The 27,541-nt window shown below is 41.9% G+C and overlaps 1 protein-coding gene across 4 annotated transcripts in view; it reads left to right on the top strand.

Annotated features, from left to right (window-relative positions):
- esyt2b (extended synaptotagmin 2b) overlaps positions 1 to 27,541 on the top strand; it is a 51,501-nt gene that overhangs the window by 2,691 nt on the left and 21,269 nt on the right. For all 4 annotated transcript variants that reach the window (XR_016486653.1, XM_021563063.3, XM_021563061.3 and 1 more), the window contains exons 2-10: positions 1,569 to 1,610; positions 2,656 to 2,790; positions 4,699 to 4,775; positions 4,955 to 5,027; positions 7,207 to 7,296; positions 14,891 to 14,946; positions 22,867 to 22,987; positions 25,813 to 25,989; positions 26,267 to 26,349. Coding sequence is in view for 3 of the 4 variants with exons in the window: in XM_021563063.3 (XP_021418738.2) it covers positions 1,569 to 1,610; positions 2,656 to 2,790; positions 4,699 to 4,775; positions 4,955 to 5,027; positions 7,207 to 7,296; positions 14,891 to 14,946; positions 22,867 to 22,987; positions 25,813 to 25,989; positions 26,267 to 26,349 (854 nt within the window). In the remaining variant the exon portion in view is untranslated. The remainder of the gene's footprint in view (positions 1 to 1,568; positions 1,611 to 2,655; positions 2,791 to 4,698; positions 4,776 to 4,954; positions 5,028 to 7,206; positions 7,297 to 14,890; positions 14,947 to 22,866; positions 22,988 to 25,812; positions 25,990 to 26,266; positions 26,350 to 27,541) is intronic.

Genomic DNA, 27,541 nt, shown 5'->3' with positions numbered 1-27,541 from the left:
GATTGGAATCGAAATCCACAGTCCGCAATCTCCACATTTGCGCCCTTAGTTTCAGTGCACATACTGTACCTTTGAGTGAGTGGAAAGGAAAGTGTAGATCATGTAAACACAGCAGTGTAACACATCATCTATAAACATTGCTCTATAGGTTTGTCCTAGAGACAAGTAGCAGAACAGGAAGAAATATGCTGTGCTCTCATACATAAATAGTGAATGCCCGACTGCTCCTGTTTGTTTGGGAAATAAATCTGCTGTGAGTCAGGCCAGTGCTTAATACTGCCTACACTAAAGTAAGACACTGCTGCTTATTCTGTCTCCTATGAGACACAAGCACCAAGCATCTCAAGTTAGCTACCGTTCGGGAAAACAAGTCAATCCTTTCCCTGAGTCACTTAAAGGGATAGGATACATTGATGTCCACTCTAATGGAGTTTTATACCTTCAGGTGTGTAATGTTATTCAGTACATGCAAGTTGCTTCCATCATGCTTCCAAAGCATTTCTATAGTTATATAACAGCATCTCTATTCAATTCACTTAAATGGACAGTACTGGATTTTAAATTACATATCCATTTCTGTTGTGAGGCATGATGCACATCCATCCTCTTGACACTTACCCAGTAATTTGATATCACTCCTAATTTATTCTTTGAGTAAATTATGTATCCGCAAGGCTCTATCCCCTGCCCGCTATTTTGTGAATTGGTTGCTTTACAGTATATGTCAGGTTAATGGAAACCCCCTGATTGCATAACAGCCACACTTGTGGCTGGTAAAAACGCTAGGCCTGAATCTGTCAAACCCAGCAGCAGTTTATCTCCCTACTTCCCATTCCTCTCACTTTCTGAGCCTACGCTCCTCTATGCTGTCACACTAATGCTGAATCAGCGCTTTTCTGACCTGAATTAGCATTACAGCCCCCTGTAGCTGTCGCATTCAATGTTGTTGCCACGGCTACACCTCTAGTGCCACCTCTCCCAAGAGGATAACACATGACAGCACACTTCCTCTGTGTTGTTCTGAAAAGGCTTGGCCGAGTGGCAGCCTCTATAGAAACATTTTGTTTTTAGACTGTAATGATTGTAGGCCTATGAAAAGTGGTGTGTGTGTGTGTGTGTGTGTGTGTGTGTGTGCATACGTGCATGTGTGGGTACAGTATGTGGGCTGTGTGGGCAGTATGTATGCTCAGGGCTCTCCCACTGATGCACAGCGCATACTGTGTGCAGTATTCAGTGGATAGCTCCAGCTACAGTACTGTTATGTCTTTGTAATAGCCAGGAGGGTTCAGGCAGGCTGCATCCCAAATGGCACCCTATGCCCTATGGGCCCTGGTCAAAAGTAGTGTACTATAGGAATAGGTTGCTATTTGGGACACAACCCAGGCTGCAGACATACTGCTGCTGAACCTAGGCAGAATATTCACCAGCTATTTAAGTTAAAATAACAATGCAACAATGTGGTTGTTACGATGGAATCAGTATGAGTACTGGTACTTGAAAATGGGAAAATAAGCATGTAAACAGTAACAATACCAAGACCCATTGATGTCTCATTTTCTTCCTTTTAGGTCAACTTCCCGGATGTAGAAAGAGTAGAGTGGCTGAATAAGGTAAAATAACAACAACAACAAAAAGAACATAGTGTGTCAGATGTTCCACTTCTAATTTGATGAAGACCTACTTTTTCCCTGCTGGGTTTTGCGGTGTAGATACCACTGGAACAGTATCTGTACTGTAGCCCCTCCCTCCCTCACTGCAGCGCTGTAAATATAGATATACTGGGATGTACTGTACCCTGCCGTGGGTTGAACCACACAGCTGCTCTATTTTTGCAGCGTACTCTATGCATAAATCAGGAAATCAATCAGATGTTAGAGTCTCTTAAAAGGGCAATCTGGTCACCGTGCCACTGTTTTTGGTAAACAGCTAAGGGATAGGGCTGGAGAAGTGTAAATGCTCTCAAATTCCTAGACGGATCTATCGATAGAAGGACTGACCATCCATGAGATACAAATCATAGTTTTAACCATGCTTTGAGGCTATACAGTGTTTGTTTACACTCATTGTTTACAAACAATGGAATAAAACTTAGATTTTGGGTTCTGATGGGGAACTACAGTTGAACTAAGCTCAGGTTATATTCTTCACGGAATCAATGTTATATAATATATATTTCATTTAAAAGTCCGATATTAGATGTAGCAACTGCAGATTGCTGCTTTAAGCCGTTCCATAAGGCTGAAAACAAAGTTTCAAATATTTATTGTGTTACACATCATGACCGAAATAAAACACGTGGTGATTGAAATTTCATAGTTGAGTTTCGCCAGTATTATATGATGAGACAATTGAAATGCCTTCGCATCACTTTTAGAATATTGCTGGGCCAGTTTTCACAAGGCGTCTCGGAGAAGGAGCGCTAATCTAGGAAAAAGGTCCCACCCATCTTATTTCATTATGATGGAAAGGCAAGACTGATCCTAGATCAACGCTCCTACTCTGAGACACTTTTTGAATATGTGCCCCGATATTGAAGAATGAATTCAGTGAATTCACTCTGCTTCCTAAATGTTATTTTATGACTCATTGGATGATGGTCAGAATGTGGGCCCAGTGTCAACTCACTGATCCGTTCTCCTCCCTGTGGCCCTGCAGACTGTGAGACAGATGTGGCCGTATATTTGCCAGTTCGTAGAGAAGCTGCTCCGCGAGACTATCGAGCCGGCTGTGAAGGGAGCCAACTCCCACCTCAGCACCTTCTGTTTCAGCAAGATTGACATGGGGGACAAGGTGAGCATCAAGACTTACAGTGCCTTGCGAAAGTATTCGGCCCCCTTGAACTTTGCGACCTTTTGCCACATTTCAGGCTTCAAACATAAAGATATAAAACTGTATATTTTTGTGAAGAATCAACAACAAGTGAGACACAATCATGAAGTGGAATGACATTTATTGGATATTTCAAACTTTTTTAACAAATCAAAAACTGAAAAATTGTGCGTGCAAAATTATTCAGCCCCCTTAAGTTAATACTTTGTAGCGCCAACTTTTGCTGCGATTACAGCTGTAAGTCGCTTGGGGTATGTCTCTATCAGTTTTGCACATCGAGAGACTGACATTTTTTCCCATTCCTCCTTGCAAAACAGCTCGAGCTCAGTGAGGTTGGATGGAGAGCATTTGTGAACAGCAGTTTTCAGTTCTTTCCACAGATTCTCGATTGGATTCAGGTCTGGACTTTGACTTGGCCATTCTAACACCTGGATATGTTTATTTTTGAACCATTCCATTGTAGATTTTGCTTTATGTTTTGGATCATTGTCTTGTTGGAAGACATATCTCCGTCCCAGTCTCAGGTCTTTTGCAGACTCAATCAGGTTTTCTTCCAGAATGGTCCTGTATTTGGCTCCATCCATCTTCCCATCAATTTTAACCATCTTCCCTGTCCCTGCTGAAGAAAATCAGGCCCAAACCATGATGCTGCCACCACCATGTTTGACAGGGGGGATGGTGTGTTCAGCTGTGTTGCTTTTACGCCAAACATAACGTTTTGCATTGTTGCCAAAAAGTTCAATTTTGGTTTCATCTGACCAGAGCACCTTCTTCCACATGTTTGGTGTGTCTCCCAGGTGGCTTGTGGCAAACTTTAAACAACACTTTTTATGGATATCTTTAAGAAATGGCTTTCTTCTTGCCACTCTTCCATAAAGGCCAGATTTGTGCAATATACGACTGATTGTTGTCCTATGGACAGAGTCTCCCACCTCAGCTGTAGATCTCTGCAGTTCATCCAGAGTGATCATGGGCCTCTTGGCTGCATCTCTGATCAGTCTTCTCCTTGTATGAGCTGAAAGTTTAGAGGGACGGCCAGGTCTTGGTAGATTTGCAGTGGTCTGATACTCCTTCCATTTCAATATTATCGCTTGCACAGTGCTCCTTGGGATGTTTAAAGCTTGGGAAATCTTTTTGTATCCAAATCCGGCTTTAAACTTCTTCACAACAGTATCTTGGACCTGCCTGGTGTGTTCCTTGTTCTTCATGATGCTCCCTGCGCTTTTGACGGACCTCTGAGACTATCACAGTGCAGGTGCATTTATACGGAGACTTGATTACACACAGGTGGATTGTATTTATCATCATTAGTCATTTAGGTCAACATTGGATCATTCAGAGATCCTCACTGAACTTCTGGAGAGAGTTTGCTGCACTGAAAGTAAAGGGGCTGAATAATTTTGCACGCCCAATTTTTCAGTTTTTGATTTGTTAAAAAAGTTTGAAATATCCAATAAATGTCGTTCCACTTCATGATTGTGTCCCACTTGTTGTTGATTCTTCACAAAAAAATACAGTTTTATATCTTTATGTTTGAAGCCTGAAATGTGGCAAAAGGTCGCAAAGTTCAAGGGGGCCGAATACTTTCGCAAGGCACTGTATCAGCAGGAGTCTCTACCAAACCCTGCCTTATGCTTACTGTTTATGGGATGTTTTTCAACTGTTCAACTAACTGCTGCACTTTTGCTATTGGAGGGCAAAAGGGCACGAGCATCCCTAGAAGCCCTTTCTGTTCACGTGACTGTGGTGGATGGGGTGTTTGCTTAATAGCTTCCAGGAAGGGTCACAGAGTAGTGGCGAAGTTCATGCTAGGTAAAACACAAGCGTGAGGCCCGGTGGTGATGTCATTTGTCTTGTATTTGTGTTTAGCCTTTGAGGATTAACGGGGTCAAGGTTTACACAGAGAATGTGGACAAGCGTCAGATCATCATGGACCTACAGATCAGGTGACCAGACTGACTATCTCTATTTTGGACAGATTTTTAACCTTTGGCTTGTCATAGAATGTACTGTGTGTAGTAAGTCATGTGGTTTAATTATTTGTTATTCAATTACACCAACTGTACATTAACACTTTCATGTGATTTTTGATGATGCTGATAATTGTGTTTTTTTTCCCCTTCAGTTTTGTTGGAAATACTGAAATTGATGTGGACGTCAAAAGGTACTACTGCAAAGCTGGTATTAAAAGCATACAGGTAATGTAGACATTCTATTTCATAGGAATGTAAAACCCCAGGAGGGGGGACTGTTTTTGTTTAGTTTTTTTAACAAATACACTTCACTTGCAGCCGGAAATGGACTATACAACTCTGTAATGGTTGGTCTGATTGTCGTTTCTGCCACTAAAGACCTGTTCAGAAGAGTAGAAGATGGTTAAATTCAAACCAATGTTGTGAAATCATATTGCAGTTACTTTATTATGCCCGCTTGCTCAACTTGTTTTTCATTGCAATGACTTGCAAGCAAAATACCATGTGATCAGTGACCGTGTGTGTGTGTGTGTGTGTGTGAGAGAGAGAATAGAGGGTAGAACAAAACAAGTGTTTATATGCCATTGGCCATTGCATGGCAGCAGTGAAACATAGCTGGCAGGAAAATATATCAATGTGACTAAGATCTGTTAGGATTGTTAGTAAGGAAAGTCCTATAATACCAACCTGGACTCAGGGGTAGACGTAACATAGTACATGTAAATCCGTGACACTCCAATTAGTATGGTGCTTGCAACGTCGGGGGTGTGGGTTCAAATCCCATGAGGGACCAGTATGGAAAAATATGAAAATGTATACACTTACTACTTAAGAGCGTTTGCTAAATGACTTAAATGTAAAATGTATTATATGTTCCATTTCGTATAGTATGTATTAATTCGTATGATATGTTACGCATTGCAATTCAAACAATATGTTACGAATTGCAATTCATACAATGTGTTACTAATTTGCAAAACTTATGATATTTGACAAATTCTCATTTGTTTTGGCTAATTTTAGCTAGGTGATTATGGCTAGCTAGGCTAGGGGTTAAGATTAGGGTTAGGAGTTAGGTCATGAACCATCAAAATCATTTTTTTAATGAAATGTGATTATATTTGAAGGAAACTAGTATGACGACCAAAGTATGAAACAATTATTTTAGTTCTACATTGATAAAGTTTAATCTTTGACCCACTGGTCCCATCTCCCATGTCAAACAGTTCAAATCAAAAGTTGGATTCATTGTTAAGGTGACATCACCTTACCTCTCTTTTTAATACACCAATAATAACATAATGTTCTCTTATTTAATTTAAATAAGTACAGCCTCATAACCAACATTGGCTAAGGCATGTTTGTAGAGGGGCGGGGTTTATATAGCTAGATTGCTACTTTGACTGTAGGGTGTCAGCAATCATTTAAAAAATAATTATAATTAAAAGTTTACCCTATTCATCTATGGCAAAGACATTTATATGTTTCCCCTTCCATCTGTGTCTGGTGTTAGCTAGTTACTGGCTTGTTCTTCAGCCAGCATGGGACAAAAGGGGGGGAAGGGTCGTTCAAAACTCTGACGCAGTTGTCAAGTCAACACATCCATCAGTGCTGCTGTGAACCACCTCACAAGAGACGTGCCAAATGGGAGATGTGTGTATATATATATATATATAAAAAAATGCATATCAGTGATGCAATTTCATTGTCGTTCAAGTTGCTTTGTGTATCACCAAATTAGCTTGAGATGATTTTACTGCAACACTGCTCGCTGCATCCAAGTTGCTTGACATAGGCATTACAAACACTGTCAGTCAAGGTGAGCTCATGAGTATAAGCTCCCTGACCACTCACCCTGTCTTTTCAAACTTCCTGGTAATACTTTTCGGAATTACTGTTCAGGACCTTTAAGGTTTGGATTTGGAGAAGGGTTAGCTAACATGCTAAGTAGTTACAAAGTAGCTAAAAAGTAGTAAGTAGTTGCAAAGTTACTAATTAGTTCAAATGCAAAAGTTGTCCGTGATGAAATTCCTACACGCAACCTTTGGGTTGATCGACATTCGCGTTGTACGCCCACTCATCCACCCTGACCAACCACCCCACTTTAGTTTTTGCCTTAAGTAAACTTCTGTCTCATGTAACCATACCAAACGTAACATATTATACTGATGACATAACATAACTGCTCTATGTTGGCCTGATAATAATGACAGTGAGGGGGGCCATCTTTGTAATGTCCAAGCCTCCGCTCTGGAATGTTCCCATAGAGCTTATTAGGTGGGTCAAGGACCTGCAGAGTGTTAGTTCCATGATACTGAAAGCTACCTTAACATTGTGTCTTGTGTGTGTTTCTGTTTTATCTCTGCGAGCGTGTTTGTCTTAATGCCTCTTTTGTGTTTCACAGCTCCATGGAGTGTTGAGAGTAGTCATGGAGCCGTTGCTAGGTGACATGCCCCTTGTCGGAGCTCTGTCCCTGTTCTTCCTGAAAAAACCTGTAAGTTCTAGTACCTTGAACACACTTCCTCTTTCTACCATTTGGATTTCAGGCCACTTGCATCGTCATCTGCTAACAGGACAGTTGTTTGACTATGTATTTTATCACTGTCTTCCTTCCTCTAGTGCTGAGCCTCCAGGCCCCTGTTCTGCCTAAACATTTGGCCGATTTAAGTCAAATACCAGTCCCCAGTGGAGACACTGGAGCCTTAAATAGACACAGATCAGGCTAGTCCTACTTTGGTGGATTTCTTATCACTGCCTACACCAACCTCAGAGCAGACAGCAGAGAGGGGAAGCAGGAGGAGAGTGTGTAGTGGTTAGACTGTAAATCACAGTGTTGTTACATGGTGCCGTGAGAGCAGACCACAAACTCTGGAACAGCAACTCTTAGGCATGCTATATATATCTCTGTTATCTGTCATCCTAAAAATGGGAAAACAGCTATGCACATTTTATAGAGGAAATGTTGAGGTAAAGGATAAAAAGTATTGCAAAGATCATAAGTGATCCTATTTTCATTGATGTAGGGAGACAGACTATATACCATATTCTCCAGAATGCATCACAGTGAAAGGGACAACCCTTCATTCTTTTTATTTATTTATTTATTTTTGTGTCATTTTTTTTGTGGTATCCAATTGGTCGCTAGTGCGCGATGGGACAAGGACTTCCCTGCCGGCCAAACCCTCCCCTAACCCGGACGACGCTGGGCCAATTGTGTGCCGCCCCATGGGTCTCCCGGTCGCGCCTAATACAACTGTTGTAGACCTTACAGTGAAATGCTTACTTACAGGCTCTAACCAACAGTTACATTTTTAAGTTAAAAAAAAAGGTATTAGGTGAACAATAGATAAGTAAAGAACTAAAAACAACAGTAAAAAATATATTGAAAAATAACAGTAGCAAGGCTATAACAGTAGAGGCTATATACAGGCTCGGTTAGTTGGACTGGCCTTTCATTCTCCTCCTGAAATGGTTCGATCTTGACTGCCAAATAAAATAAAACATTCTGACACAACTAGGAGACCATATTAGGCGAAGCCCTTGTCCGTGCTTTGCTGCCAGAGAGAACTGGAGGGAAAACTCCCTTAGAAAGGCTACTCAAGATCAGTAATGCACAGCTGCAATGCACAGCTGCAAAGTCCCTGTGTATGTGGTCTCAATGATCCTCTATTAGTTGATAAATGTTTTGCTTGGAGAAGAAGCTCTAGTTTCCCCACAATGTACAAAAAAAAAAATGCTGGGTTAAAAATAACCCAGCGCTAGGTAAATAGTTGACAGAACACACGTTATTTTGTTTCAGCCAGTTGGGTCACTTAGTTGGGTCATTTTCTTTGAAGACTGGAGGTGTGGATAATAGGGGTGTGGCTTTCAGATAGTAGTTTTTGGCCGTCCGTGAGAGTAAATGTCATTCCGTTTGATTTGTTGTACTGTCGTCAGATGTATGTTAAGGTTGAGCACTGACACGTTCATAGTTTTAATGAGGCTTTCACAAGACTATGAGTTCCCCACTTTGTTATAATCTAAAAAAAAAAAAGATCTTATTAGGTTTATGTTCAAATATGTAATGTGAAAAAATATTTTACAAATTGAAATGTAGAACTTAACATGTTGAACAGGAATGCCATTTACTCTCACTGGTGTCCAAAATGAAATATCTGAAAGCCATGCCCCCCCCCCCCCTCCCCAATAGGCCATGCCTCCTGAAAAGAACCTAAGAACCTATGAAATAAAATAGAAGGTTGTATTTGTCACATGCTTCGTAAACAACAGGTGTAGACTAGAGGTGAAATGCTTGCTTACGGGCCCTTCCCAACAATGCAGAAATAGAAAAAAATATATAATAGAAAAATAGTAACACAAGGAATTCATAAACAATGAGTAACGAACGATAACTTGGCTATATTCACGGGGTACCAGTACTGAGTTGATTTGCAGGGGTACAATAGCAGCAGTGTATGTGAGTCAAAACAGTTTGTGCAAAAAGGGTCAATGCAGGTAGCTGTTTGATTAACTATTTAACTAACTATTTAGCAGTCTTATGGCTTGGGGGTAGAAGCTGTTCATGGTCCTTTTGGTTCCAGACTTGCTGTGCGGTAGCAGAGAAAACAGTCTGTGACTTGGATGGCTGGAGTCTTTGACCATTTTTAGGGCCTTTCACTGACACCGCCTGGTATAGAGGTCCTGGATGGCAGGGAGTTCGGCCCCAGTGATGTACTGGGCCGCACAAACTTTTTGAGGATTTGAGGGCCAATGCCAAATCTTTTCAGCCTCCTGAGTGGGAAGAGGTGTTGTTGTGCCTTCTACATGACTGTGTTGGTGTGTGTGGACCATGTTAATTCCTTATTGATGTGGACACAGAGGAACTTGAAGCCCTCGACCCCTACCAAATCCCAACCCTAACCTCCCCATACCCGTATTTGGACACTGTGCTAACAAACCTTCAAACAAGCTTCAATGCCATACAACACTCATTCTGTAGCCTCCAACTGCTTTTAAATGCTAGTAAAACTAAGTGCATGCTCTTCAACCGATTGCTGCCCGCACCCTCCCGCGCGACTAGCATCACTACTCTGGACGGTTCTGACCTAGAATATGTGGACAACTAGAAATACCTAGGTGTCTAGTTAGACTGTATACTCTCCTTCCAGACTGACATTAAGCATCTCCAATCCAAAATGAAATCTAGAATCGTCTTCCTATTTCGCAACAAATCCTCCTTCAGTCATGCTGCCAAACATACCCTCGCAAAATGGACTATCCTACCGATCCTTGACTTTGGCGATGTCATTTACAAAATAGCCCCGAACACTCTACTCAGCAAACTGGATGTAGTCTATCACAGTGCCATCCGTTTTGTTACCAAAGCCCCATATACTACCCACCACTGCGACCAGTATGCTCTCGTTGGCTGGCCCTCACTTCATATCCGTCACCAAACCAACTGGCTCCAGATCAACTAAGTCTTTGCTAGGTAAAGCCTCACCTTATCTCAGCTCACGGGTCACCATAACAACACCCACCCGTAGCACGCACTCCAGCAGGTATATTGCACTGGTCATCCCCAAAGCCAACACTTCCTTTGGCCGCCTTTCCTTCCAGTTCTCTGCTGCAAATTACTGGAATTAATTGCAAAAATCTCTGAAGCTGGCGTCTTATATCTCCCTCTCTAACTTTAAGCATCAGCTGACTGAGCAGCTTACCGATTACTGTACCTGTATACAGCCAATCTGTAAATAGTACGACTACCTCATCCCCATATTATTACTTACCCTCTTGCTATTTTGCACCCCAGTATGTCTACTTGCACACCATCATCTGTACATCTATCACTCCGGTGTTAATGCTAAATTGTAATTATTTTCGCCTCTATGGCCTGTTTATTCCCTACTTCCCTACTCTTCTACATTTGTACACACTGTACATAGATTTTTCTATTTTCTTTTATTTTGTGTTATTGACTGTACATTTGTTTATGTGTAACTCTGTGTTGTTTTTGTCGCACTGCTTTGCTTTACCTCGGCCAGGTCGAAGTTGGACTACCTGGTGAAATAAAAATAAATACAAATAAAAGTGATGAGCTGTAGTCAATCAACAGCATTCTCACGTAGGTATTCCTATTATCCAGGTGGGAGAGGGCAGTGTGGAGTGCAATACAGATTGGGTCATCTGTGGATCTTTTGGGGCGGTATGCGAGTTGGAGTGGGTCCGGGTTGTCTGGGATGATGGTGTTGATGTGAGCCATGACAGCCTTTCAAAGCATTTCATGGCTACAAATGTGAGTGCTACGGGGCAATAGTCATTTGGACAGGTTACCTTGGCATTTTTGGGCACAGGAACTATGGTGGTCTGCTTGAAACATGTAGGTATTACAGTCTGGGTCAGGGAGAGTTTGAAAATGTCAGTGTAGACACTTGCCAGCTGGTCAGCGCATGCTCTTGAGTACGCGTCCTGGTGATCTGTCTGGCCCTGCAACCTTGTGAATGTTAACCTGTTTAAAGGTCTTACTCACATCAGCGACGGAGAGCAAGATCACACAGTCGTCCAGAACAGCTGGTGCTCTCATGCATGGTTTAATGTTGCTTGCCTCAAAGCAAGCATCGAAGGCATTTAGCTCGTCTGGTAGGCTGGCGTCACTGGGCAGCACATGGCTGGGCTACCCTTTGTAATCCCTGATAGTTTACAAGCCCTGCCCCATCCGATGAGTGTTTGATCTTAGTTGACGCTTTGCCTGTTTGATGGCTCGTCAGAGGTCGTAGCAGGATTTCTTTATAAGCATCCGGATTAGTGTCAAGCTCCTTGAAAGCAGCAGCTCTAGCCTTTAGCTCAGTGCAGATGTTGCCTGTAATCCATGGCTTCTGGTTGGGATATGTACAGTATCAGTCAAAAGCTTGGACACACCTACTCATTCCAGGGTTATCTGTCTCTCTTGCACTGTCACTTCCTCTTTCAAGTCCCAGGGTTTAAGGAAAGGATTTATCTCTGAATCAGAGAGGTGTGGGGGGCTGTCTTAATTGACATCTAGCACCTGGGGAGCAGGTGTTGTTGGGGTGGTAACTGCCTTTCTCAAGGTCAGAACAGCAGATTTTTCCACCTCGCCAGCTCTGGGATTTGAACCAGCAACCTTTCGGTTACTGGCCCAACACTCTTAACCGCTAGGCTACCTGCCACCCATGGTCTAGGGTCTGGTTCAGAGTAAGCAAAATGTTTAGAGCTGCCGACTCGTTGAAGTAGACATTGTCATCCAAATAAAACCTCAACTGATGGTTAAATTTACCCATGTTTGGATAATCAGGTTATTTTCAGGAGGCGTGGCGTATTGATGGCTTGGCTTTCCAATAGTTTTTTTGGGCCACCGGTGAGGGTAAATGTAATTGCTGTTCATCAAGTTAAGTTTGTACACTGCAAGTTTAAATATTCCTTCAATATTTTTACACATCACATATTTTAATATAAATGCAATAACATTATTACTTAAACATTATAACAAAGTAGTAGCTACCAATATTGAGATATGCATAGGCACTTGAGGAACTCATACTCTTGTGTAAACCTCATAAGAGCTACAAAAGTGTCAATGCTTAACATGTAATAACAACAGAACATGAACCAGAATGACATTTACTCTCACGGGCAGACAAAAATAACTACACTGAACAAAAATATAAACGCAACAATTTCAAAGAGTTACAGTTCATTTAAGGAAATCAGTCCATATGAGATATGTTCATTTGGCCCTAATATATGGATTTCACATGACTGAGCAGGGGTGCAGCCATAGGTGGGCCTGGGAGAGCATAGGCCTAGACAGTTGGGAGCCAGGCCCAGCCAATCAGAAAGTTTTTCCCCACAAAAGGGCTTTATTACAGACATAAATACTTCTCACCACCTTCTTCCCCCCCTCAGACGATCCCACGTGGAGAAGCCGGATATGGAGGTCCTGGGGTGGGGGGGTTACACTTGGTCTGTGGTTGTGAGGCCGGTTGAACGTACTGTAAATTCTCTAAAACTAAGTTGGAGGAGACTTATGGTAGATAAATGAACATTAAATTATCTGGCAACAGCCCTGGTGAACATTCCTGCGCTCAGCATGCCAATTGCACAGTCCCTCAACTTGAGACATCTGTGGCATTGTGTTGTGTTACACAACTGCACATTTTAGAGTGGCCTTTTATTGTCCTCCAGCACAAGGTGCACCTGTGTAATGATCATGCTGTTTAATCAGCTTCTTGATATGCCACACCTGTCAGGGGGATGGATTATCTTGGCAAAGGAAAAATGCTCACTAACAGGGCTGTAAACAAATTTGTGCACAAAATTTGAGAGAAATGTTTTTTGTGCGTATGGAGCATTTCTGGGATCTTTTATTTCAGCTCATTAAACAGGGGACCAACACTTTACCTGTTGCGTTTATATTTTTGTTCTGTATGTTTGAAAGCCACGCCCCTACTAAGCCATGCCCCTACTAAGTCATGCCTCCATACTAAGCCATGCCTCCATAGCGCAATACCCCACATCAATAACCCAACAACCCAACTAAGTGACCAAACTGGCTTGGTCAAAATAACCCAATGTGTGTTCTGTCCAACATTTATCCAAATTGGATTGTTTTTAACCCAGCACCTTTTTTTTTGCTGTTGTTGAGTGCGCTCTGCCAATTTACTGCTACAGTACTTGCTGTATACGGCTTCTCTACTGCAGCACTGGTGAGACTCCGGCTTTTTTGGGTCTCAGCACCAGCGTTAAACACAAAATGCAACACATTTTGGCCAAGGACTGGTACCAATCCATACAGTGGAGATGCACCAAATGGCTACTTTGATTACCTTGCGGAGTTCCAATCACTCCTTGCTCAAAACTATATCTGCTGCAATGTAGGCAACAGAGAGAGAGAGAGGGAGGAGGGGGACTATAGAAACGCATTGAAATTGATTCCTTGAGCCAAGAGACACGTCAGTGCTCCGCATTAATAAAAAATACCTTTCGGCTTAGAAGTTACCACCTGTCTGACTCCTAGATTAAATATTTTTCTGGCTTAGCTGTGCTGTCTCTCCTTTACCAAATACGTGGTGTGATTTAAAACGCGCATTGTCCACCTTTGCTCTACGCAGCAATGTTAACAAGGTTAACACTTTATATCCACAGAACCTTTAGGTAAGAGACTTTCCACGGAATTATACAGTCCCTGAACTCAATAGTGTGCATCCCAAATGGCACCATATTCCCTATGTTGTGCGCTACTGTTGACCAGGTCCCAAAGGGAATCTACTTAGGGAATAGGATGCAGTTTGGGACAACAGCTCCTGTATACAGAAGTGGTTCCAGAGGATTGTTTTTGTAATAAATCTTTCAGCAGGTCAAGTGTTTGTCCAATCTGTGGCCTGGTATCTCTGGTGTCAGTGACCTGGGTATTACTCATATACATACTGTACAAGGCTGTGTGTCCCCATTTCAACAGTAGGCGAGATAAGAGACAGCTGAAACAAGTGAAACAATTAAGTACAGTATTTAACTATAGGGTAGCCTGGTGGAACCAACCTGATTCCGGCGTTCAACACACAATGGTGAACTTAGCCTGGTGGAAATAGCCTTTACCGCTAACTTTCGGGTAAAACTAGGGCACAATTGCAGCTAAAAACATGCTTGTGTTGACACGCCAGCTTGTCTTATTTTAGTGTGTAAAAAAATGTCAGGTTTCCTATGAAATTGGTTTATTTTAGCAAGAGGCAAGGCAATTAGCTTTCTTTCTTGGCTTCTGTTTCACTTTGCTGCACTCTCCATTGTCAGAATGCTATCTTTTGTTTTTAATCGTCAAGAGATTTGCACCAACACACTGTCACTCACTCGGATGACTGAGTCACATAACAATGAAGTTAAGTGCTTGAATCAATTAAGATCATTTATTTGATCTCCCCACTCCTTCTGGCTGGTGTCCCGCTCTGCATTTTTCCTTTTTTTATTATGATGGGCTTTGTTTTTAGATCACTTAAAGTAAGTAAAAAGAAAAGCACTGGTGTCAAATGAATCTTTCTAAGTACAGCATGTTCTTCCAGTTTCCAGACAGCTAAATCCTTTCTTTTGTTTTTATCTAGCTTCTGGAAATCAACTGGACAGGCCTCACCAATATACTAGACATTCCTGGGCTGAAGTAAGTAAACTGCGTCTCTTTTGTGCTCCAGCGTGAAGTTTCCCCAAGCGACAGACCTAGGATCAGCTTCCCCTCCCCCAATTCTAACCACCGTTAGTGCACAGCAAATTCTCCAGAGTACAAAAGACCCACTGAGTGTAAGACATGGACTGTATTTCTGATTGGAGTGAGAATGGGATGGCCTCCAATGGGCTTGATCACTTTCATTCTTTTTTATTTTTGACAAAGGTCAGTCATCGGAGAACATTGAAGTAATAGTATGTAGTATGGTTCTAGGAACAAAGTAAAGAAGTGTCAGTTAAACCTAAATCCACAACAAGCTGTGATTACTCTGGCACAATTCATCAATACACATTTCCCATATAATGCTACTCAAAAGGGTGATATAAGTAGCAATACTGAAATGGCTTAAACTTAAATGAATAATATGTCAAATGCTGACGCTAAGTAGCCATAGGCAAACAATAGGGCAGTAGAGCATCAAAAGAAAAGTTCAAGAACATTGTCTGATAACCCAGAAACTATAGAACAAATCAAAGTACATAGTAAGACAAACTCACTCACTTTTGTTCAATGACGCATACTGCTGATCCTCAGATGATGGCTGCTGTTCAATTCATTGTTTGGTGTGGTCAGGGAGGAAGAGGAAGAGAGAGGAGAAGGGTGCAATTGCGGCCTGCAATTTGGGGCGTTCCTGCATCTGCATTGATACATTTTTAAGCTAAGTCAGGAGGGTGGCGGGGGCGCTCCAGTACAGTAGATGGCGTTAATGCACAATAATGTTGGATGCCAGCGGCCGATAAACCCCACAGAAGAGAGGGCGGGGGCGACAACGGTAGCTAGCTAGCCGTACACCTGTAGGCAGTTTTCTTCGTCCCCGCCTGTTGGGCACTGTTTTCCCACAGTTCTGTTAACGTTGGCGATTGCAGGTGTTCAGCAGGTGGGAGTGAAGGACACTCTGTGCTATCTTAGTGGTTAAGGGCGCTGTACTGCAGCGCCAGCTGTGCCACCAGAGACTCTGGGTTCGCTCCCAGGCTCTGTCGTAACCAGCCGCGACCGGGAGGTCCGGCGACGCACAATTGGCATAGCGTCGTCCGGGTTAGGGAGGGCTTGGCCGGTAGGGATATCCTTGTCTCATCGCGCACCAGCGACTCCTGTGGCGGGCCGGGCACAGTGCACGCTAACCAAGGTTGCCAGGTGCGCGGTGTTTCCTCTGACACATTGGTGCGGCTGGCTTCCGGGTTGGATGCGCGCTGTGTTAAGAAGCAGTGCGGCTTGGTTGGGTTGTGTATCGGAGGACGCATGACTTTCAACCTTCGTCTCTCCCGAGCCCGTACAGGAGTTGTAGCGATGAGACAAGATAGTAGCTACTAATTGGAAACCACGAAATTGGGGAGAAAAAGGGGGTAAAATAAAAAAAATAATGGAAGTGTTGAGTCTGTGGAGCCATGTACAGTCGTGGCCAAAAGTTCTGAGAATACTGAAGTATAATTACAAGCATTTCAGAAGTGTCAAAGGCTTTTATTGACAATTACATGACAATTACCCTTCTTTTTCAAGACCTCTGCAATCCGCCCTTGCATGATGTCAGTTAACTTCTGGGCTACATCCTGACTGATGGCAGCCCATTCTTGCATAATCAATGCTTGGAGTTTATCAGAATGTGTGGGTTTTTGTTTGTCCACCCGCCTCTTGAGGATTGACCACAAGTTCTCAATGGGATTAAGGTCTGGGGAGTTTCCTGGCCATGGACCCAAAATATCGATGTTTTGTTCCCCGAGCCACTTAGTTATCACTTTTGCCTTATGGCAAGGTGCTCCATCATGCTGGAAAAGGCATTGTTCGTCACCAAACTGTTCCTGGATGGTTGGGAGAAGTTGCTCTCAGTGGATGTGTTGGTACCATTCTTTATTCATGGCTGTGTTCTTAGGCAAAATTGTGAGGGAGCCTACTCACTTGACTGAGAAGCAACCACACACATGAATGGTCTCAGGATGCTTTACTGTTGGCATGACACAGGACTGATGGTAGCGCTCACCTTGTCTTCTCCAGACAAGCTTTTTTCCGGATGCCCCAAACAATCGGAAAGGGGATTCATCAGAGAAAATGACTTTACCCCAGTCGTCAGCAGTTCAATCCCTGTACCTTTTGCAGAATATCAGTCTGTCCCTGATGTTTTTCCTGGAGAGAAGTGGCTTCTTTGCTGCCCTTCTTGACACCAGGACATCCTCCAAAAGTCTTTGCCTCACTGTGCGTGCAGATGCACTCACACCTGCCTGCTGCCATGCCTGAGCAAGCTCTGTACTGGTGGTGCCCCAATCCTGCAGCTGAATCAACACCAGGAGATGGTCCTGGTGCTTGCTGGACTTTCTTGGGCGACCTGAAGCCTTCTTCACCACAATTTAACCGCTCTCCTTGACGTTCTTGATGATCCGATAAATGGTTGATTTAGGTGCAATCTTACTGGCAGCAATATCCTTGCCTGTGAAGCCCTTTTTGAGCAAAGCAATGATGACGGCACGTGTTTCCTTGCCGGTAACCATGTTTGACATAGGAAGAACAATGATTCCAAGCACCACCCTCCTTTTGAAGCTTCCAGTCTGTTATTCAAACTCAATCAGCATGACAGAGTGATCTCCAGCCTTGTTCTCGTCAACACTCACACCTGTGTTAACGAGAGAATCACTGACATGATGTCAGCTGGTCCTTTTGTGGCCGGGCTGAAATGCAGTGGAAATGTTTTTTGGGGATTCAGTTCATTTGCATGGAAAAAAGGGACTTTGAAATGAATTGCAATTCATCTGATCACTCTTCATAACATTCTGGAGTATATGCAAATTACCATCATACAAACTGAGGCAGCAGACTTTGTGAAAATGTATATTTGTGTCATTCTCAAAACTTTCGGCCACGACTGTAGAAACAGGAATAGTGTTCAACGAACACACAAACATAACAATGGTCATTATGGCAAAACAGTTCTATTTTTGTTTCATCAGACCAGAGGAAATTTCTCCAAAAAGTAGGATCTTTGTCCCCATGTGCAGTTGCAAACCGTATTCAGGCTTTTTTTATGGCATGTTTTGGAACAGTGGCTTCTTCCTTGCTGAGCAGCCTTTCAGGTTGTGTCGATATAGGACTTGTTTTTACTGTGGATATAGATACTTTTCTACCGGTTTCCTTCAGCATCTTCACAAGGTCCTTTGCTGTTGTTCTGTGATTGATTTGCACTTTTCGCACCAAAATAGGTTCATCTCTAGGAGACAGAACACGTCTCCTTCCTGAGCTGTATGATGGCTGCTTGGTCCCATGGTGTTTATGCTTGCGTACTATTGTTTGTACAGATGAACGTGGTACTTTCAGACTTGGCTGATTTCTTTTGATTTTCCAATGATGTCAAGCAAAGAGGCATTGCGTTTAAAGGTAGGCCGTGAAATACATCCACAGGTACACCTCCAATTGACTCAAATGATGTCAATTAGCCTATCAGAAGCTTCTAGAGCCATGACATCATTTTCTGGAATTTTCCAATCTGTTTAAAGGCACAGTCAACTTAGTGTAAACAATTGTTGTGTCGTGCACAAAGGAGATGTCCTAACCGACTTGCCAAAACTATAGTTTGTTAACAAGAAATTTGTGGAGTTGTTAAAAAACTAGTTTTAATGACTCCAACATAAGTGTATGTAAACTTCAACTGTATATATATATACACACACACATATGTTGTTTTATTTTATACAACGCCCTGAAACTCATGGTTTACAGGCCACATCAGGCCTGCAAATCATATTATGCTGGCTTGCAATGTGATGTGTAATTCCTATTGGGGATATCCAACTTCTGGAATATTTTATCACCTGCAACTTGTATTCAGAATACTGCCAGAGTTAAGAAGACAGTTATGAGAATACCCAACTCATCTAAAATGGAACAATCATTTCAGTATGGATGAATGCAACAACCATGTCTCTGTCACTAACAAATACAGTCATGAGTGGTAACTCTGAAATGTACTCGAAAATCAAGGAACTCTGCGAAATATTTGAATAAGGCTTTTACACAAAGCAGTGTGTTAATTTAACACTGTTCTGGTGTCTATATGGCTCCACATACTCAACACTTTCAGTGTAAATTAAAAAGATGTTAACACTGGAGAATTTGCTGTGTGGGGAAAATCGAAAACTGACCCCAGATCACCGTCTTGGAGCAACTTCACCCTACACCTTCTTTTGTCAGGCCAAGCTTTCACCTAATCACCTAACTAATGTGATTAGTTCCCCTACAGGTTTTATTGCAGGTATTCTCCTCTTGGGGTTGTTGTATGTGATTGGAGAATTTTTTTTAAGGTCGCAGGAGGACGACAGCTAGACGACAGCTAGAGTGACCATCGCCCTACGGCTTTTAGGCTTTCGAGCTTTCAGTCCATTAAATGCTCATCGCAACACATGCCTGCCTGACAGGGCTAAAAAAAATCTCACACAGCTCAGAAAGCAAGAAGGTTTTTACGGTTGAGCAAGATGTCATTTTCATTATAAACTCATCTCTGACTTATATATATTTAAATTGGGCCACTCCACCAGCTCTCTGGGGTAGCTAAAAGACTCTACATCCGTACATCTCTCAAATCTAAAATTATGGGGTAATGGGGAGGGGACTTGGGGATTTCTTAGGGCTAATTTACATAAAAGGTGTGCATTGGATGATCTGCATATTAAGAGTAATTGTTAAGCTTTAGTGTAGAATAGAGTAGACTGTAAAGACTTATTGGCTAATAATAACAATAATATATTGTTTTATCTTTAAAATATTTTGGGGTGTGGCAGTGCTACTACTTGCATTGAATTCCAAAGGGGGAAATTTGATTTGTCACCACTCACTAGCAATGCACAAACAGCAACAACATACACATCCAAGTCACATAGACACATAAATAGAGCACTGATGGCTGGTGAAACAAGCACAATTCATGACTTCCATAAGCCAATGGATTCAATAGAATAGATTTCCCTCTTCTGGTAAAGGGACCAATGTAATGTTCTCATGGCATTCAAAGAGCAGATATCCTTTGCCATCTCTGCAGATCTGGGCATAATTTGTATTATCAACAGTCAATTCTTAGTTTCTATATTGTTGTGAGTTGACAGTGATTCTGGTGTTTAAACCTTATAGCGCTACTGCGGCGGTGGAAAATGTCCCTAATAAAGATTTCGTGGTACGGTCACTCTCCTCCTCACAGTCTATTGATTTAGACACGGGTGTTGACACATCCGCAGCTCAGTGATGGAAATCATCTCCCTGATTCTACAGAGCACTAACCGCCCATCCCCCCAACCGCTATTTCTCTGTAGGGGTGTAATAGATCTGTGCAGTCAGTACACTGTGAGCCTGTTTGTGGAGGCTCAGTGGCATGTGCTAGGTTCATGGGCTAGGGGATTGGGGGGGAGCTGCGCCTGCCTCTGGGTTAGTGACAGGACAGGACAGGCCCGGGCAGCAGAAAAAAAGACAGTCTCAGAGACTATCTTCCAACCACAAGCAATAGACAGTGCCAGCTGCATGTTGGAGGGGTGGAGTCCACTGTGTCACAGAGTAGATAAAACCCTCCACCCTTTCCAAAGACCCCCCCCTCCTCTCACTCACTCTCTCTTTTTCCCTCTCCCCCCCTCTCACTCTCATATCCCCTTGATGTTATTCAACACAGGTTGTCTGACAATTGTAGTGTTATTATTTTTACTTTTGGAGTACGGCCTAGCTCTGTGTACCACTGCAAGGTCAGGGGAACAATAACAGCTGATACTGCATGAAGCTCTCTACGTGTGTGTGTGTGTGTGTGTGTGTGTGTGTGCTACATGTGAATGATCACATACTAAAGAAGAATCATGTTCCCTGTAATTCTGCTTAATCTGCTTCCAGAGAAGTGCTCTAGCTTTCTGCTCAGCTGTAAGAGAAATTATAGGATAAATTGATACATATGTTTCTTGGGAAGCCTTCTTAGAGAAATGAGAGCGAGAACAAGTTAAGGAATGGGGGACATAAAAATCTATGTTTCATTTTTACAGATTGCTTAATTCCTCTCATACATTTTATTTCTGTTTACAGAATCGTACCCAAGTGGATAGCTTGAAGGTTAACAGAACATTTCTCAGCAGTTACGAGACCAGTCTTAGCTATCGACTTCCCTTACAAGGCATTGTCATTCTTAGGTTGTAAGACCTCCTGCTCAGTGACACTCTCACTGCTACAGTTGCAAGAAAAAGTTTGTGAACCATTTGGAATGACCTGGATTTCTGCACTGATTACTCATAAAATGTGGTCTGATCTTCATCTGAGTCACAATAATAGACTAACACGATCTGACTAAACTAACAACACACAAACAGTTGTACTCTTCAAATTGTTATTGAAGACACTGAGTAATCATTCACAGTGCAGGCTGGAAAAACCTCTGCGTTAACGTCTTCTCCAAAAGCTATTTGGAGTAGTGCGTCTCGAATAAAGATATGAGATTGGAGGTGTGGGTTGCACAGGTGCCCTGCCCTTTAAATAAAGGCACACAAAGCCTGGTTACTGACAAATCTGTTCTTCTCCAGAAAGATTGGTTTGTGTGAACCGTGCCTCAATCCCAAAAACTTTCACAGGACCTTAGAAGACACATTATAGAGATGCACAGAGCTGAAAAAGGTTACAAAAGCATTGCTGAAGACCTTCGGTGTTCATCAGTCCACGGTGAGACAAATTGTCTACAAACGGAGAAGATTCAGGACTGTTGCTACTCTCCCTAGGAGAGCACAAAGGGCAATCCTGAAAGAGGTGAGAAAGGAACCCAAGGGTAACAGCAACAGACCTCCAGAAAACTCTACAAACAACAAAAGTCTGTGTTCATATGTCCACTATCAGAAAAACACTGAATAGCATTGGTGTTCATGGAAGGACACCACCAAGGAAATCAATGCTGTCTAAAAAAAAAAGAAGTTTGCCCAAGATCACCTGGATGTTCCACAACGCTTCTGGGAAAATGTGCTGTGGACAGATGAGACAAAAGATGGAACTTTTTGGGGAAAAATGCACAACGCTATGTGTGAAGGAAAAAGGGCTCTGCACACCAACACCAAAACCTCATCCCAACTGTGAAGCATGTTGGAGGGAGCATCATGGTTTGGGGCTGCTTTGCTGCCTCAGGGCCTGGACGCCTTGTAATCATTGATGGAACAATGAATTCAAAAGTGTATCAAGACATTTTACAGGAGAATGTCAGGGCAGCAGTCCATGACCTCAAGCTTAAGAGAGGTTGTTGGGTGATGCAACAAGACAATGACCCAAAGCGCACAAGTAAATCAACTAAAGAATGTCTGAAAAGGAAGAAGATTCGTGTTTTGGAATGTCCTGACCTTAACCCAATGGAGATGCTGTGGCATGACCTGAAGAGGGCTGTGCAATAAAGACAAACCAGAAATATTGATGAACTGAAACAGATTTGTAGGAAGAAATGGTTCGGAATTCCTCCTCAACAGTGTGCAAGTCTTATAAGCAGCTATAGGAATCGTTTGGGAGGATCTACAAGTTACTACATTCAAGGGTTCACTTACTTTTTCAGGCCTGCACTGTGAATGATTACTCAATATCTTCAATAAAAATGTGACAAGTACAACTGTTTGTATTACTAGTTTAGTCAGATTGTGTTGCCTATTATTGTGACTTAGATTAAGATCAGACCACATTTTATGAGTAATCAATGCAGAAATCGAGGTCATTTCAAAGGATTTACTCCCAACAACATGCTTGAACCTCTTCCAATGTTCCCACCATCTTATAAAACAGAAAAAGACATGTTCCTTTGTGCTAAACTGAGATTAGGTGAGAATAATCTCGTCCAAAAGTCGTACTCACTGATTGTTGGGCTTGGTTGTGTTTTGTTTTTCCCAGTGGCTTCTCAGACAGTCTGATTCAGGACATCATCTACAGCTACCTGGTGTTGCCCAACCGCATCACTATCCCACTGGTGGGAGATATAGAACTGGCTCAGCTACGCTTCCCTATGCCAAAGGTACTGCAGCCGTTCACCTATCCTATATCTAACGATTCATATCATTATCATATTTCAGACATTAATTAGATGAACACATTTTTGGGGGATTTTGTTTAGTATTTTGGCACGCACAATTTTTGGGACCATATCAACAATGGACTATTAAACAAATACTAAAATATGTTTTTGAGTAAAGTAACCCTTTAATTAACAGTGTTTGTATTAGCAGAGCCTACCCGTCTGCCACCAAATCCATCATTTGAAGTTGGAATTGTTTTGTGGACCCCAGGAAGAGTAGCTGATGCTTTTGCAGCGGCTAATGGGGATCCTAATAAAATACCAAATATTCTACATGTATGATGATCCTGATAGGTAGTGATGGAGCAACAAAGCTTCCTGAAGCTTTTCAGGTTTTCAGGCCAATTGTGTCAAAAAAAAGCTTACTCGAGGCTTTGATCAACACAGTGTACACTAGTGGCACCTGCTGGTCAAAAAAGGGACATTTAATTAACCTCTCAAGTAGACTTACAGTGCCTTGCGAAAGTATTCGGCCCCCTTGAACTTTGCGACCTTTTGCCACATTTCAGGCTTCAAACATAAAGATATAAAACTGTATTTTTTTGTCAAGAATCAACAACAAGTGGGACACAATCATGAAGTGGAACGACATTTATTGGATATTTCAAACTTTTTTAACAAAACAAAAACTGAAAAATTGGGCGTGCAAAATTATTCAGCCCCCTTAAGTTAATACTTTGTAGCGCCACCTTTTGCTGCGATTACAGCTGTAAGTCGCTTGGGGTATGTCTCTATCAGTTTTGCACATCGAGAGACTGAACATTTTTCCCATTCCTCCTTGCAAAACAGCTCGAGCTCAGTGAGGTTGGATGGAGAGCATTTGTGAACAGCAGTTTTCAGTTCTTTCCACAGATTCTCGATTGGATTCAGGTCTGGACTTTGACTTGGCCATTCTAACACCTGGATATGTTTATTTTTTAACCATTCCATTGTAGATTTTGCTTTATGTTTTGGATCATTGTCTTGTTGGAAGACAAATCTCCGTCCCAGTCTCAGGTCTTTTGCAGACTCCATCAGGTTTTCTTCCAGAATGGTCCTGTATTTGGCTCCATCCATCTTCCCATCAATTTTAACCATCTTCCCTGTCCCTGCTGAAGAAAAGCAGGCCCAAAACATGATGCTGCCACCACCATGTTTGACAGTGGGGATGGTGTGTTCAGCTGTGTTGCTTTTACGCCAAACATAACGTTTTGCATTAATGCCAAAAAGTTCCATTTTGGTTTCATCTGACCAGAGCACCTTGTTCCACATGTTTGGTGTGTCTCCCAGGTGGCTTGTGGCAAACTTTAAACAACACTTTTTATGGATATCTTTAAGAAATGGCTTTCTTCTTGCCACTCTTCCATAAAGGCCAGATTTGTGCAATATACGACTGATTGTTGTCCTATGGACAGTCTCCCACCTCAGCTGTAGATCTCTGCAGTTCATCCAGAGTGATCATGGGCCTCTTGGCTGCATCTCTGATCAGTCTTCTCCTTGGATGAGCTGAAAGTATAGAGGGACGGCCAGGTCTTGGTAGATTTGCAGTGGTCTGATACTCCTTCCATTTCAATATTATCGCTTGCACAGTGCTCCTTGGGATGTTTAAAGCTTGGGAAATATTTTTGTATCCAAATCCAGCTTTAAACTTCTTCACACTAACACTATCTCGGACCTGCCTGGTGTGTTCCTTGTTCTTCATGATGCTCTCTGCGCTTTTAACGGACCTCTGAGACTATCACAGTGCAGGTGCATTTATACGGAGACTTGATTACATACAGGTTGATTGTATTTATCATCATTAGTCATTTAGGTCAACATTGGATCATTCAGAGATCCTCACTGAACTTCTGGAGAGAGTTTGCTGCACTGAAAGTAAAGGGGCTGAATAATTTTGCACGCCCAATTTTTCAGTTTTTGATTTGTTAAAATAGTATGAAATATCCAATAAATGTCGTTCCACTTCATGATTGTGTCCCACTTGTTGTTGATTCTTCACAAAAAAATACAGTTTTATATCTTTATGTTTGAAGCCTGAAATGTGGCAAAAGGTCGCAAAGTTCAAGGGGGCCGAATACTTTCGCAAGGCACTGTATGTCAAGATGAAACTACCTTCCACGAAATTGGTTTCTACAGTATGTAGATCCAGCTATAGGCCTTCACACCAAATGAATGCGAAAGTTAAGTATCATCTAATTCCCTGGTTTTCCTGGTTTTATTCAGTGCTTATCTTTTCCATTAATTTGTGGTGGAGGCCTATAGATGGATCTACACAACCGATGTTGTGGTACATGGTTTCATCTTGACTAAAGATTAGAGGTCTTTAGAGGTCAGAAGTCATTGGACAAACTTTTATATGCAAGTGCAATGTCCCTTTAAAACTTTTTACTGCGGTGGGCTAAATCAGGGTCACACAGAGTGATTCTTAAACAAATCTACTTTGAAACAAAAGTATACACCTTATGGGCTTAAAAAAGTAGACACCAGTACCATCAGATATAGAGTTGAAATGTATTCAATTTTGAGTTTAAATCCCAATATTACACTTGATATACATCACAGAAGACTGAAATATAGCGAAACTGTTTGACATAGAAACACTGGATTTTCTTTGTTCAAAAATAATAGATTAATTATGAAATTATGAAAAATATTAATAACCTTCCACCCATGAGGCCAAAGATGGCGCTTTCGGTAATTGACTACTGGAAAGAGCTACAGTGTCGCTGTATTCTATTTTAAAGTGTCAGTTTCCTGAATTGTCCCTGTGCTGTGTATGTCACCAGGGAGTCCTGAGAATTCACTTCCTGGAGGCTCAGGACCTGGAGGGGAAAGATAAATTCCTAGGCGGGCTGATCAAAGGGAAGTCTGACCCCTACGGCGTCCTCCAGATTGGCAACCAGCTCTTCCAGAGCAAGACGGTCAAAGAGAGTCTGCACCCCAAATGGAACGAAGTTTATGAGGTGAACAAAATGAACTGAAAATGAATTCTTCCAATGGCACGTCAACCAAAACCGCAAAATATTGGTTATATTATACAGTAACTACCCCAGGGACAGCAATATAGGGTATGTAGAACCAGATACAACTTACATGTACTTATTTCCAACAGTCCAATATTTCCTCTTATTTTTGGCTTTCGTGCTGTTTTACCCATCATGTCATGTTTTACCTTTGGTTGTATTCAATGTGAACTACTGTATCTGAGATTGTATTTAGTTTTGTCCTTGTCCTTGTTAGGCCCTGGTATACGAGCACTCAGGCCAACATCTGGAGATTGAGTTGTTTGATGAGGACCCAGACAAAGATGATTTCCTGGGGAGGTAAGCTCATATCCTGCACTGTAAAACCATTCTGTTATTTTCAAGGTAAATGACTGTTTATGAACTGTATCTTACTGTACAAGCTTAATACAATGGATTAGCATAAATTACATTACATTGTGGGAAAATATTCAACAGCCGGAAAATATTTGATGTATTCTGGACTTTGGACTACTGTAAAATATGCTATGTAAAATACAGTAGAAGTTCACTTACAGTTTTTGTGAATGTTCAAAATAGAATGCCACATAAGGTCATATAAGGTCAACAAAATCAAAGCAAATCCTCTAAAGTAAGAGAGAACATGTTTTTGCTGTATTTCAAATTGCTTGTAATTCCACCCCACAGAATACAGTAGTGTACTGTATTTCTGGTGTGGCAAACCCTTTTGACCACTAGTGGGTGCATGTTATTGTTGTTTCTGGCTCATTAACATATTTTGAGGCGTGCCTTGTAAGAGGCGACGTTTGTGCCACCCATTAGTGAGAGTGCTGTACCAATTTAAGTCTTAAACCTTTAATGGTTGAGTATTTGGTCTGTTTTGCCCTATAGTCACTGCCAGGTTGGATGCCTTTGTTTAGTGATGGGAAACCGAGACTTTCTGAAGGCTTTAGGGTTTACACCAAATTGTGCTGAAAAGCTGTTCATTAATCTGAGCTAGTTATGAAGAAACTAAGCTTCCTGACGGTTTGCCAGCCAATTTTGTCAAAAATAGGTTCATTACTACTTTTACTACTTTTACAACTTTTTTACATTAATGGCATCTGCTGCTCAGGAACACACGGCTCAAAAAAGCATGTAATCAATGACATCCGAAGCTTCTTTTGATCAGATCACATGCTTTTTTTGCGTTGCAAAATGCGGAAATCCCACTGATTCCGCCGCGGTGCTGATGCGTTCTTCGACGCAAAGTTGCTTTCAAACACCGACCTCTACTGGACACCTTATTTACCAATTGACTTAGATTGTCTTCGGTGTGTAGTGCCTAAATGGTAGCTCAGTTTACAGTACCTAAATCAGTGGGATCTCGCATTTTGCAACACACGGTTAAAAAAAAAAGTAGTGGTAATGTTTCTTTGAACCTTTCCATCTATGCTTTGAAACTAGCAACCTAGTTGTTTTTTAATTTTTTTTTATACCAAAAAACATTTACAAAAAGACGTTTGCTCCATTGCATGATTTAGGATGTTAG

Source organism: Oncorhynchus mykiss, chromosome 15 (genome assembly GCF_057628025.1).
Source record: "Oncorhynchus mykiss isolate SJ-2025 chromosome 15, ASM5762802v1, whole genome shotgun sequence".
NCBI classification, from domain to species: domain Eukaryota; kingdom Metazoa; phylum Chordata; class Actinopteri; order Salmoniformes; family Salmonidae; genus Oncorhynchus; species Oncorhynchus mykiss.
Note: the sequence above shows the minus strand (reverse complement) of the source record. Positions and strands in the feature narration are given on the sequence as shown.